The following is a 12,922-nucleotide window of genomic DNA, read 5'->3' as shown; positions in this document are numbered from 1 at the left end:
TCTTTCTGCTTCCCTCCCAGAGAACAAGTGTCAGGAGAGCCAAGGCCGTGAGGCGCTGCCGTTTCTGGCTCAATCCCTTTCCGCTTCCCATTAGCGACAAATGGAAATTGATGGGTTACCGCTTTATCCACTCATTTGGAGGGGGAGAAAACCTCGCAGCAAATGCTGAATAACTGTAGGCATCTTATAAATTAAGCATCTTAAGGAGATGAACCGTTTTGCATTGCTGCTAAGCAGAATTAAATTAGGTTTTGAAGTTTCGGTAGAAACGAACGGGGAAGAGGGAGGGAAGGTTTTGTTTTTTTAATTCCTTTTCTCTAAGCATGCAGAGTGGCGCGTCGAGGGCAGGGTGAGGGGAAGAACTAAGTCACCTGTCTGCATTTCTGATTCCAATCAGCTGCTGCTGCATATGCATGGCGAAATGAGCCCACAAGTTCACACGGGACAGCTCGCTGAGATGCAGTCCGGCCTCTGGCCCGTGGTGCATGGTCTCGCCAGGTCTCGGCTTCTGGCTCACCTCTGCCCACCCTGGGCACCCCAACCACCATCAGCACGCCAACCTCTGGGACTGTGGACCGGTCCTGATTGCAGCCGGAGAAATCCTGCAGCTTAAAAGCCAATTCCCTGGGACTCGGTGTCATGATAGCTTCCTTCCGTATCAGCCTCTAAAGCTTTCAGGTTCAGGTTTAGGATCTAGGATCCTGCCTTGTTGACACTACCCCATTTCCCCCCCTCCGCAGCTCAGTGTGGGAAGAGGGGCATCGGTACCCGTCTGTATAACTCGCCTAGGTCTGAGACCTTCCAGGGCTGTTGCCCAGCCTTGCTCCAGGGGTCCCGCTGTTAAACCAGCTTTCCTAGGACCAACGACCCACCGGCCTGGGCTGTGCCCCCTTCTGTCCCCACTGACCCCCTTCCCCATCCACACACACAATTCCCCAATCCCTGACACTCCACGTCAGTCCTGGGCCATCAGACGACCACACAGCGTATGCCGGACCGAACCAACTCCTTGTCCCTGAGGCTGACGCTGCGTCCCCGGGACCCAGATCCGCAGCGCCTCAGCCTGCAGTTAACGCGCCTTGCTCGGTCCTGGGGAAGAAGAGGCACTTGATTCCCCAGGCACTCCCAGTCCTCGCTCTAGGGACGAGGTCGCCGACGGGGCAGGTGGCAGCATTGCCTGCCCACGCCTTGAGTGGGCATCCCAGCAGCAGCAAGGCCGGGGAGAGAACATGTGTCACTGAAGGGGCCTTGCCTTCCCTCTCCAGAATCAAGCCAGATACCAAGTCAAGGGCCCCGCCAAGGAGTTGGCCAGGGTCACTAAGAGCACTCCCTGACTTGATCTGAGGCACGCTCTCCGGGGAGGGGAGGGGAGGGGAGGGGAGGGGAGGGGAGGGGAGATCTCTTCCCTGATCTCCAGCCCTGGATCTGGAATCCCCACAGCTCCTCCCAACCTCCTCCTTCCCCTAACAGCTGCCCCTTCGTGCGCCAGGCCGAGCCTTTCACACACTGCAACTGGGGACTTGGCACCCTTAGTCTCACAAGGGGGCTGGGCACATTGACCAGACCGGAGCTGTGCGCCTGTCGGCCGCCCCCTGCCACCACTCCTCCTAGCCAGGCTAAACTCAGGAGGGCACAGTGTGGGGCCAGATGTCCCCGGTGGACACCTGGGATTAACAGGAGGAGGCATCCCCCAGGGCTGGGCTGTCCCCAGGGGGCCGTATGAGCAGCACTTACCGATCCTCAAGGAGTGTGGACTGCAGGCGACCATCACGAGCCACGCGGGAAGCAGCACCAAAGGCGCCGAGACGCGGGGCATCTTCTATGAATCCTCATGGAGCCCTCTGCTGGTCTGGGCATGACATAACTCTGCGAGAGAGTGGGGAGGGGTGGGGAGCAGGTGAGTCCCGTGCCCCTGCTAGGTAGCCACCCACCCAGCCCAGTGACTAGAGGTAGTGCCCAGAGGGCCCCCGGGGAGAGGGCCCGCAAGCCCCACCAGAACCGCCGGTGGGAGAGCTCCAGGCCAGCTCCGGGCCTCTGTCCTTCCTCCCTGTCCCCAGGCCCACAGAAGCCTCAGGTTCTAACTCCATCCCGCTGATCAGATCGGGGGCACACGGGTGTAAAGGTGACTAAATGATGCGTGGGGCTCCACTGTTCTTAAATCTCTAACGGGGGATGAAAACCTTCATCCGCTCTTACACAGGAGCCATGAGCGAGCAGAGGAGGGAGGGGTAGCAAGGCGGTGCCACGGCCCTGGGACACACTACACACACCGCTCGCTGGGGAGTGGAGTGGGGACGGCGCCGCGTTCGAGTCCTGCTCCTCCACATGTTAGTTAGGTGGCCTTCCTGAGGACTTCTCTCGGCCACCCAACTCCGTGTCCTCACGGGTAAGACCAGCAGGACAACAGCCACGTGGTAGAGCTGTCCTGCACATCGAGATAACGCCGGACAAGCGGCCAGGCTATACAACAACAGTCCCTCCCTGGCACACGCGGGAGAGGTCTGTTCTCAGCAAATGCTGAGGACAGAAGCACGCACACCAGGCCATCGGCTGGTTTCCACACCTGCTCTTGCTACCTGCTGAAAACCAACCCCTCCCCATCCTTCTTGCGCCAACCCCTCTGCCTCCAGAGGCAGGTGGGCCTCTGACGTCAGAACCAGAGCTAGAGAGGGGACTGGGGCGGGGGGGGACCTCCCTGAGACCTCTCGGACATCCTGAGAACCGAGTCGATAGCCTGCCAGCTGCACCCCATCAGTGGGGTGAAGGTGGGGCCAGGAAACACGTGGCTATGCCAATCCCGGGTCACCCTGGGTTAGGAAAGTAGTATTGAAATGATTCTTCCTCCACCCCCTGGACAGACAACCCAATAGATAGATGGGCAAAAGACTAGAGCAGGTATCCCACTAATAACTACATCCAAATGTCTCTTAACATTTGAAAAGGCGCTCAGCTTCACTGGGCATCAGGAAACGCAATCTCAAACCACAGTAAGTTAACACTATGCACCCAGTGGAAGGACCTAAAAAAAGGACAGTACACGGAATGCTGGCAGGGATGTGGAGCCCGTGGATACGACTCTAGAAAAACCGGTCTTTATGCTCTTGAAATCCGGAGTTTTGCACTTACCCTAATGCCCCAGCCGCCCCACAAGGAGTGTCTTTTCAACAAAAATGCATGGATATGCTCGCCAGAGATGGATTAGAATGTTCGTGGCAGCGCTCTCTGGATTCCTCCAAACTGGAAACTACCCAGATGGCCAGCAGCAGAATGGAGAAATACAGAGTACATTCGCATGATGGAATGTAACGTGGACATGAAAATCAACAATCAACAACCCCACGTAACCGTCCGGATGAATCTCATGAACGTGATTTGAGCAAAAGAAGCCAGGCACAGCACAGTACGTACAATAGGATTCTTTTTATAAAAAGTAGGAAAACAGGGGCGCCCGGGTGGCTCGGTTGGTTAAGCATCCGACTCTGGTTCAGGTCATGAGCTCACGGTTCATGAGTTCAAGCCCGGCGTCGGGCTCTGTGCTGACAGCCCGGAACCTGGATCCTGCTTCGGATTCTGTGTCTCCCTCTCTCTGCCCCTCCCCTGCTTGCACTGTCTCTCTCTCTCAAAAATAAACGTTTTTTTTTTTAAAGTACAACTGTTAGAGGTCCAGCAAGTGGTTACCCTTGAGGGTGGGCGGTGACTGGATGGGAACAGGTGGGGTCTTTTGGGGGTGCTGGCCATGTCCCGTTTCTTACTCTAGGCGGTGGTTACACAAGGGTGTTCAGTTTGCGAAAACGGAGCTCTATACTTACGATTACGTTCGCTTTTCTGTGTGTGTGTTACAGACCTCGGGTAAGTCTGTTTACCGACATCCCCCTCCGCCCCACACACACTCAATGTTCCAGCCACACCCAGCACTTGGCAGTTTCCTGTGCATACCTTGTTCGCTCTGCCCGATTCTCCTCTCCTGCACCCCTGCCCCTGGCCAGAATCCCGACCCTCTCTATGTACCCCTGCAGCGGCCTAGAGAGGCTTTGACAGAACGTCTCCCCATTGCTGCTGCCTTTATGTGCACACACATGGGATCAGTGTGGGCTTCTTAGGGGCAAGGACAGCTGCCAGCGTGCTGTTATATCCCCAGAGGCCACAACAGATGCACAGTTTGTACTTGTCCGATGGAAGGCCTCGAGCAATCACCCCTGCTATTGGGAGTCAGAGGGAAATAAAGGTAAAGTTCAGAGGCAAAGACAGCTCTGCTTGTTGGCCAATCCGGCCCAGAACCTTTGTCCTTTAATTCATGGGTATTGGTGCAATGACAGATTATGGCGAATACCATCTCAAGAAAAGCTTGACCTTCTTACTCATTATGGATGAAGTCGATCGTTCGGTGATTGTCTCCCTAGTGCAATGCAAGCTCCGACAAAGGAGGTGGGGGACGGGGCAGAAATCTTGTTCCTCTGTCCTCAGGGCCCGGAACAGGGCCCAGCATATATTACGGCTGCCGTAAATATTTGTTGAATGGGTAAATAAACGGTCAAAGAGGAAAGAACTGTAAAAAGCTGGTTAGGCTATATAAAAGCAATACTAACCATAATCATTTATGTCAAATGCCTCCCATTTATGCCCGATCAGCACGCCGCATGGTAATTATTATTCAGACTGCTAAATAGGTGTCAGATTAGCCTGTGTAAATTCTATGTGATGACACAACTACACCCAGTTCGTGCGGGCCTGACTTCTGTCGTTCGCGGCAGAAGCCTAGCTAATTCTGGAGACCACGTGTGAGGACCACAATGTCTGAGGTCCCAGGCTGCTCTTCAGCCTCGACTGTATAACCCAGGGCACAAAGAAAACAATCTCCTCTCAAACCTTACAGGAATAAAGAGAGCCATCGTGTTACATGACTGTAACGCTCAGTGGTTTGCAAACTTCTTTCCACAGTCTCTTTCTTATTTAACACACAGGACAAACTCTATTACAGGTGAGGAAGCTGAGCCCCAGAAAGGTGAAGTGCCCAGTTCAAGGTCACATGGCAGCTATGGGGCAAAGCCAGGGCTGGCCAGGTCTCTGACTCCACTGGCTTTTCTTGTCTAGCCTAACCACTTACATACGAGCACAAGAAGATGAAGCTTTCAGATTCTTTGCCAAAAAGCACAACGAAATTTCAGGTCTTGTTTTCATTTTAATGTTTAGATGAATCTGGTCTTAGAACCAAAGAGGGCAGCCGTTAACAACTAAAAATATTTTTAAAACATTTTTAAATGTTTATTGATTTTTGAGAGAGAGAGAGAGAGAGAGAGAAAGACTGCAAGCAGGGGAGAGGCAGAGACAGAAGGAGACACAGAATCCAAAGCAGACTCCAGGCTCTGCACTGTCAGCACAGAGCCCGATGCAGGGCTCAAACTCATGGACTGCGAGATCATGACCCGAGCCAAAATCGGACGCTCAACTGACTGAGCCACCCAGTAGCCCCTCAACTAAAAATATTTTAGTAGTTTTTTATTTAACATTTGAGAGAGAGAGAAAGAGGGCATGAGCAGGGGAGGGGGAGAGAGAGAAAGAGAGGGAGACACAGAATCCGAAGCAGGCTCCAGGCTCTGAGCCGTTTGTTAGCACAGAGCCCAGTGCAGGGTTCAGACTCTCGAACCGCGAGATCATGACCTGAGCTGAAGTCGGACGCTCAACCGACTGAGCCACCCACGCGCCCCAAAAACATTTAAATAATTTAGGGATAAAAAAGACATGAGCCCGGGGATACTGCACCAAGGCCCGCTTCCCACTAACACTGTCCCTCCCTGGGGAATGTCTCCTCCTCCTGTGGCTCCTTACCACCTGCGTGGCGTGGCTTCCAAATCAGCATCCCATGCCCAGCGCTCTGCCGAATGCACAATACAGCTGCCTCCTGAAATCTCACCGGTGTTGCACAGCACTTGAAACGCTCCCCGTCCCAGGCGAAAGGTATCCTCTCCACCACGCGCGCCACCTGCTTCTCCTATATCTTCCTTCTTTGTAGGCGGCACCACACCCCACTCATCACCCAAGCCAGAAAGCTGAGAGACGCCCCAGATTGCTCCTTCCCCACACCCCATTCTGAGCAGTCACTACTTGCCGACAACTCTGCCTCCGTGACCTTCTCTGCATCACCACGGACTCCCACGCTCCCCCCATCCGGGTATTCTACGGCAGGGACCCAGACCTTGGCAATAGCAGCCTTCCTGGCCTCCTTCCCTCGGGTCTTTCCCTCCCTGGGTGGCTCCCCATTCGGCTGGGGGTGGGGATTCTTACTAAAACCCAAACACGATCATGACACCTCCAGGCCCAGTCTCCCCGAGCTCTCCACTGCCTCAGGGATCCAGGGCAAACTCCTCACTCCAACAGGCAAGCCCTTCGTGACCTGGCTCCCGCTCACCTGTCCCTACCGCCCCCCCCCCACCCCGCACCACTGCACCTGACACTCTAGCAGAGCCTGAGCCCCGACTTCTCAAACATGTCACCTCTGGGCCAGCTTCCACACCGGATATGGCCTCAACCCGTGGTGGCCTGGGTTTCTATAGGCTAAACTGCATTCTCTCCCCTCTCCGTTTTTCTGTGATCCCGTCCCCATATGCTGCCACCAGGCCTGGAACATTCCTCATCAGGGCACACAACCTGCTACGAGGATGCTATCTTCCCACAGAACCAGCAGCAGTGATGGCAGAGACTGTGACAAGCACCTAGCATGCTACCTGGCACATAGCAGGTGTTCAACTAACATTGGTCAAATGAATAAATGGACAGATGACATCAAAAAGGCATTTGCTGGAGCGGCTGGCTGGCTCAGTCAGTAGAGCATCTAACTCTTGGTCTTGGGGTCATGAGTGCGAGCCTCACGTTGGCGACAGTTTACTTAAAAAAATAATAACAAAGGAGGCATTTTGTAAAAAGGCATTTGCTGAGTTTACACCAACATGAAACAAATTCCCGGTCTGACTCGTCCATTTTGTACATTTGCTGCGGTTAAAACCAACAACCTACGCAGACATCACGGTATAGATCCGGGCAAAGAGTAATCACAGCATGGGGAGGGAAACAAACATTCACTGCTCTTTTCGGGCAGAATTTAAGCTTGAAGCAGGTATCTAAGTATGGCTTCGGATCTCCCAGGGTCTCTGACAGTCCTCACCTGAATAGAGCCGGGCCTCACTAAGGTACTTTTGGGAACCTAGAAGGCAGAGAATCCAAACAAAGCCCTTTCCTGTGTCACTGAGGGCACGGTTCTAGACACGGGTAGTCTGCCCATCGGGCCACACCTGGATGGAAGCCAGGCTGGTTTTGGCTCTGAACCTCACTGAGGGAACACTCCCAAGTAGTTGACTCCCCCTTCAAAGCCCACCTCCTCATCGGTTTACATGGGAGCAGCAATGCCTACCTCACAGGGTGATGAGCACCAGGAGAGCAGGGAACGCGTTGGAATTTTCCACCTGTGTCTCCAATGCCTCGCACAGGCTGGCACATAGTAGGCACTCAAAAAATACCTGTGGAAATAATGAAAGAATCCGGTCAGCTAATGCATGTGGAAAAGGCTCTGTCAGCATGGAGTGTTCCCTTGTGACTTACATTTGGAGCCCTTGCCCACAAGGAACTCCCAATCTAGACCCAATTTCTCCACGGCACAGGCTCCCCTGTGAACCTCCAGCTCCCACCGTCCACCGTGGCAGGTAGTACCTGATGGCAGGCACACTGCCCCACGAGTGCTGGGAAGACGTGCTACGTACAGCCCCAGCTCTGCTCTACCATTTACCCGCCCAAGATGTTTCCTCATCCAAACACCAAAAAGCAGACGTCACCACTTCTTCTGAAAGGAGAACCTAATTTCCATTTTTTTAGAATCTCAGGACGGGTTGGCTTCCTCAAGGCAGAGGATTCCTTGATGTCTCAGACATCTCTGACTGCCCCCCTTCCATGCTTATATATATATTTTTTTAAGTGTTTATTTTTGAGACAGAGAGAGACAGAGCGTGAATGGGGGAGGGTCAGAGAGAAGGAGACACAGAATCTGAAACAGGCTCCAGGCTCTGAGCTGTCAGCACAGAGCCTAATGCAGGGCTCGAACTCACGGAGTGTGAGATCTGACCTGAGCCGATGTCGGCTGCTTAACTGACGAGCCACCCAGGCGCCCCCTATGCTTATATATTTTTTTTAATTGTTAAGTTTATTTGAGGGGCGAGCAGGGGGGAGAGGGGCAGAGAGAGAGAGGGAGAGAGAGAATCCCAAGCAGGCGCCACACTGTCTTCACGGAGCCCGACGCGGGGCTTGAACTCAGGAGCCGCAAGATCATGACCTGAGCCGACGTCAAGAGTTGGTTGCTTAATCGACTGAGCTACCCAGGAGCCCCCATGCTTGTATTTTGAATGCACACTCTTATTCACTGCGACGACTTCTCCCTCTTATTCACTGCGACACCTTCTCCCTCTTATTCACTGCGACGCCTCCAGCACCTGGACAGCGCCTGGCGCAATGGCTGCAAATACACCTCATGAAATGGGTGAACGAACGGGCGAGCGGCTCTTTAACTCTACGCTTACTGATGCCCTCTCTCTCCATCACCAGACTGTGACGGGATGCAAGGGAACATCCCTTTTGGGTATCCTTCTGACACACCTGCCATGTTGCCTATACCGAGGAGAAGCTTAGTAGGTGTGCCTGTAGATCCCCAAGAGTGTCAGTTTGTACTCACAGACCGCACAGCCTGCCCATGGCTCACTGTGTTCAGGCAGCGAGCACGCCGTCTGGACCCCCCTGGCCCAGTTGTGCTAAATGGCCTCTCGTCTCCCGATTTGTCAGCAGTCCCTCTGCTGGTCTCTCTCTCGTCCTCACGGGCCGGTTACGCTATTAATCGTGATTTTCCAGGGTGGGTCCGAGAGGAGACTGACAGCTACCAGATGGTGTTTGGTGGCAGGGAGGACAGAGGAAATCAGAGGGGCAGCCAGATTAATTACAGGTTTCCTCTCATGTGTGGGCAACAAGATCTTGATTACTCCTCATGATGCTCCAGGCTCCTCAAGACAAATGGATGTGGGTTTCTCTGCTGTTCTGACCCCCCCCCCGCCCCCGCCAGCTGGGAGAAACTCCCAGCAGCAGCCAACAGCGTGGACAGAGTGTGGAGGGAGGCAGGATGGCAGGGTGGCCAGGACAGGGGAGTGGAGCCCCCCCCACCCCCAGGCCCCATGGCCTCCTTAAGGGAGAATCAACCTTCAAGACCTGATACAGTTGGGCAGCATGCATAAGTATTCTGTGTCCCTGGCAAGTAGCATGACACCAGGACACAGGTCTGTCCCAGGAGGCAGGGTCCTGGGTGCTCACTGGCTCTGGGAGATAGCTCTCCAGGCCTCAGTTTCTCATTCTGTAAAATGAGGGAACTGGAGTCAACGATCTCTAAGTTCTTTTAAGTTGTGCCATTCCGCAGTTCTAGGAATTACACTCTGCGGTAATATGTGCTGACTATTTACTTCCTCTGTGCAAAGTACTATTTCAGATCCACTGCTCCTCAGAAGAGCCCTGTGAGGCAGATACTCTCGTTCTCTCCACCTGCAGACATGGAAACCAAAGGGGGGAGGCTGAGTGAGATCTACTAAGGTAACTCGCCTGGCCAACGGGAGCCCCAGGCCACCAGCTCCAGGACCTAGTCCTGCTATCCTCTACACGTGCCTTCTCTCCTATCCCAAACCTGGCACACAGTTGATACTTGAGGAAATACTGCAAGTGATGATAATGATTATCATGATGTTGGAGAAGGGGAGTCGAATCCAAGGAGATCTAGGGCCCATCTGCACATTTTTCAAATCAGGAGACACAAGCAACGGAAAAATGAGTCTGAGTGTGTCCCTTGGCAACACGATCGGTCCAGGTGTCCTCAGTTTTTACCATTTACCATCAGGAGATGCTCCCAGGACTTTGTGATGAGACTGTGCCAGGTTAGCCAAAGGTGGCTTGTGTCGCCCTGAGAGTTGGACCTGGCCTGACTCAGCAAGATAAAATACAGAGCCGTGGCTGGCCCAGCCCAGGCCTGATATCAGGGGAGGACATTTAGGGAGGACAGCAACCCCAGGTATCTGCTAGTACTCAGGACACGTGACAAGGGACGGCTGTCCCCAATTCTTGGACACAAATGAGCAAGACATGGTGAACAGCCAGTCTCCTTTCCCCTCCAAGCCGCCTCCTGTGTAGGTATCAGACTGATGCCCTCAATCCACTTCTAAACAACTGCCTCTTACCAGGGACCAGAACAGACGTCCCTGGCTTCCATTCCCGGACGCCACTATGTGTCCTTAAGTTGGTTACTCAACCTCTGAGAGCTTCATTTCCACAAACGTAAACCAAGGGCAATCGGACCTCCCTCGAAAAGCTATTGAACTAGTCAACGTGAACCTCCCTTCTTTCCTCTCTCCACCCGCATTCCGGGCTCCCTCCGGTCCCGTACACAGGTACCCTGGACCACACCTGCATCCTCTCCCAACAAGATGGGCTCCCACGCCTCTTGCCACTGCAGGGTGGGGGGTGGGGGGCGGCAAGAACCTGCCAAATGCTACTCCAAGCCAACGCCATACCACAAGCTTTCCCTGAAGAAGTTAGTCTTCCTTCCTCGCTCAGACTCAGCCTAGCAGAGGAAAAAGATCAGGGATTGGCAGTGGAGAGCTGACTTTGGCCCCATCTCTTAACCTCTCTTCTGTAAAGTGGGGAAATTCTACTCCTACCACCCCCCTTATAGCGTTGCCAAGAGGACCAAATGAGTGAATGAGCAGAGCGCTACTTTGCAGGTGAGTGAAATGCTTTCTAAGCAAAATGGTGTGCATATCGTTCCTTTCCGGTAGCCTGGCCAAGGTGTATAAATACGCTTAATACTGCCACAGGATTTATACTTTATTCATTCAACAGAATATTTCCACTGAGTGTCTACCAGCAGGCATTGTCCAGGCCCTGGGGCTTACAGTCAGGGGAGGGATATTAATCCCACAGCCAGGGCACAGGTGCCACAAGTACAGACAACGAAGGAAAAGTGCAGGACGCTACAGAGTGTGTGACAGGGGGACCTCATGTGGCAGGAAGGGAAGGCTTCCCTGAGGACAGGATGTTCGACCTGAGTTGGCCAGGTCTCTCAATGGGGACAGAGGGAGCAGGGAGAAGGAGATCCCAGACAGAGGAACGACACGGAGGAGACCCGGACTGCTGGTGGAGGCCAGCGCAGTGCATTTAGGAAATGGCAGGGGCGGGGTGCCTGGGTGGCTCAGTCAGTTAAGCAACCGACTTCGGCTCAGGTCGTGATCTTGCGGTCCGTGAGTTCAAGCCCCGCATCGGGCTCTGTGTTGACAGCTCAGAGCCTGGAGCCTGTTTCAGATTCTGTGTCTCCCTCTCTCTCTCTGCCCCTCCTCCATTCATGCTCTGTCTCTCTCTGTCTCAAAAATAAATAAACGTCGGGGCGCCTGGGTGGCGCAGTCGGTTAAGCGTCCGACTTCAGCCAGGTCACGATCTCGCGGTCTGTGAGTTCGAGCCCCGCGTCAGGCTCTGGGCTGATGGCTCGGAGCCTGGAGCCTGTTTCAGATTCTGTGTCTCCCTCTCTCTCTGCCCCTCCCCCGTTCATGCTCTGTCTCTCTCTGTCCCAAAAATAAATAAAAAACGTTGGAAAAAAAAAAAAAAATTTAAAAAAAAAATAAATAAATAAATAAATAAACGTCAAAAAAAAAAAATTAAAAAAAAAAAAAAGGAAATGGCAGGGGATTCGTAAGGCTAGAAAACAGAAACATCTCCGTGTATCTGTTGTGTTTACGTCCAGTCTCCCTCATCAGGCGCCCCCAGGTCCCGGATATGGCTCTGCATCTAATGCCGGCTGCCTCCAAGAACCTCGTACGGGACCTAGCTTCCTTCACAGGCAAGGTGAGGAGGCCACAGCATATGGATCTCTTTCCCGGTGCAAAGGACATGGCTACCGGGGAGAAGACGGGGAATTAATCACCCGCCTTAGTGAGCCAGGAAGAGGATCCAGGGGTCGGATACGAAGGGCAAGACTGGCTCTGGATGGTGAAAAATGTCCCTGGCATTTATCTGAGGCCACTAGGCTGGGCCCTGGGGGAGACGAGCTCCTAGCAGAGACCACGTGAGCCGAGGCTTTGAAATAAAATTGCCCAGAGCCGGAGCCGTTGGTAACACATTTAGAGCAGAGAGACCTTGCAAGAGTGTCCACAGAGGAATAGAGAGTGAGCAGGGGACAAGGCAGTTGCAGAGAGAAGCTGCTTTTTCAGGACAGCATTTTAATTACCTGCAGATAAACACAGCTCTCCCTCTCCTGCTGTCTGGGTGTCTGGGAGGAGAGGGGCTATCCTGGAGAGGCTTGTCGGCACTGCAACCTTGCATACGGAGATCGGAGATCGGAGATCTGGAAAGGGCAGGCCGTGCAGCCTGGGAGAAGAGAAGGCTAGGCTGGGTGGGAGCTGCCTGACGCGGGGAGGGGAGGTGCGTCAGAATTTAACCATCCGAAGCCAGAGCTGGGTTATTATAGATTCACAGGTGATGGTATGCAGACACTGTCCCAGCTCCACCGAGGTTAAAGCCAGAGGAAAGTGCTCTGATGTTAGTGACAAAGAAGCAAGCCCGGACCTGAGAGCTGCTGGGTCCCAGACACAGAGCTGTCCCTTGGCCTGGCCCCACCACGTCCAAGTAGAGACCTCACTGCGTCTGTCCTGTCCACAGTCATGTGCATACCAGTCTTTTCGGTGTCTCTGACACCATCGGCAGAAAGTAAGGTCCTGTCGTCTTTTCCTAAGTCCTAGCCAGAACAGGGGACAAAGCAGCTAACCCTAGGTGTATTCATTCCTCGGGGAAGCCTGGGACATTCCCCCTTGTACTCCCAGGGGTACGGGAGGAGTCAGGGTGAGGAGGATAAGGAAGCTAG

At 53.7% G+C, this 12,922-nt stretch overlaps 1 protein-coding gene across 2 annotated transcripts in view; it reads right to left on the bottom strand.

Annotated features, from left to right (window-relative positions):
* The window catches only part of GRIK4 (glutamate ionotropic receptor kainate type subunit 4), a 351,626-nt gene that overhangs the window by 296,008 nt on the left and 42,696 nt on the right, over nt 1-12,922 (bottom strand). Inside the window, exons 2-3 of one of the 2 annotated variants that reach the window (XM_042904208.1) lie at nt 7,406-7,511; nt 1,735-1,866 (exon numbers count right to left, since the gene is read on the bottom strand). In XM_042904208.1, the coding sequence (XP_042760142.1) occupies nt 1,735-1,816 (82 nt within the window). In that variant the 5' untranslated portion in view covers nt 1,817-1,866; nt 7,406-7,511. Of the gene's footprint in view, nt 1-1,734; nt 1,867-7,405; nt 7,806-12,922 lie in introns of those variants that run through there. The other variant, XM_042904207.1, reaches the window with a different exon arrangement.

This window comes from Panthera leo, chromosome D1, assembly GCF_018350215.1.
Source record: "Panthera leo isolate Ple1 chromosome D1, P.leo_Ple1_pat1.1, whole genome shotgun sequence".
Classification (NCBI taxonomy): domain Eukaryota; kingdom Metazoa; phylum Chordata; class Mammalia; order Carnivora; family Felidae; genus Panthera; species Panthera leo.
This window is presented reverse-complemented; position numbering and strand designations above follow the sequence as displayed.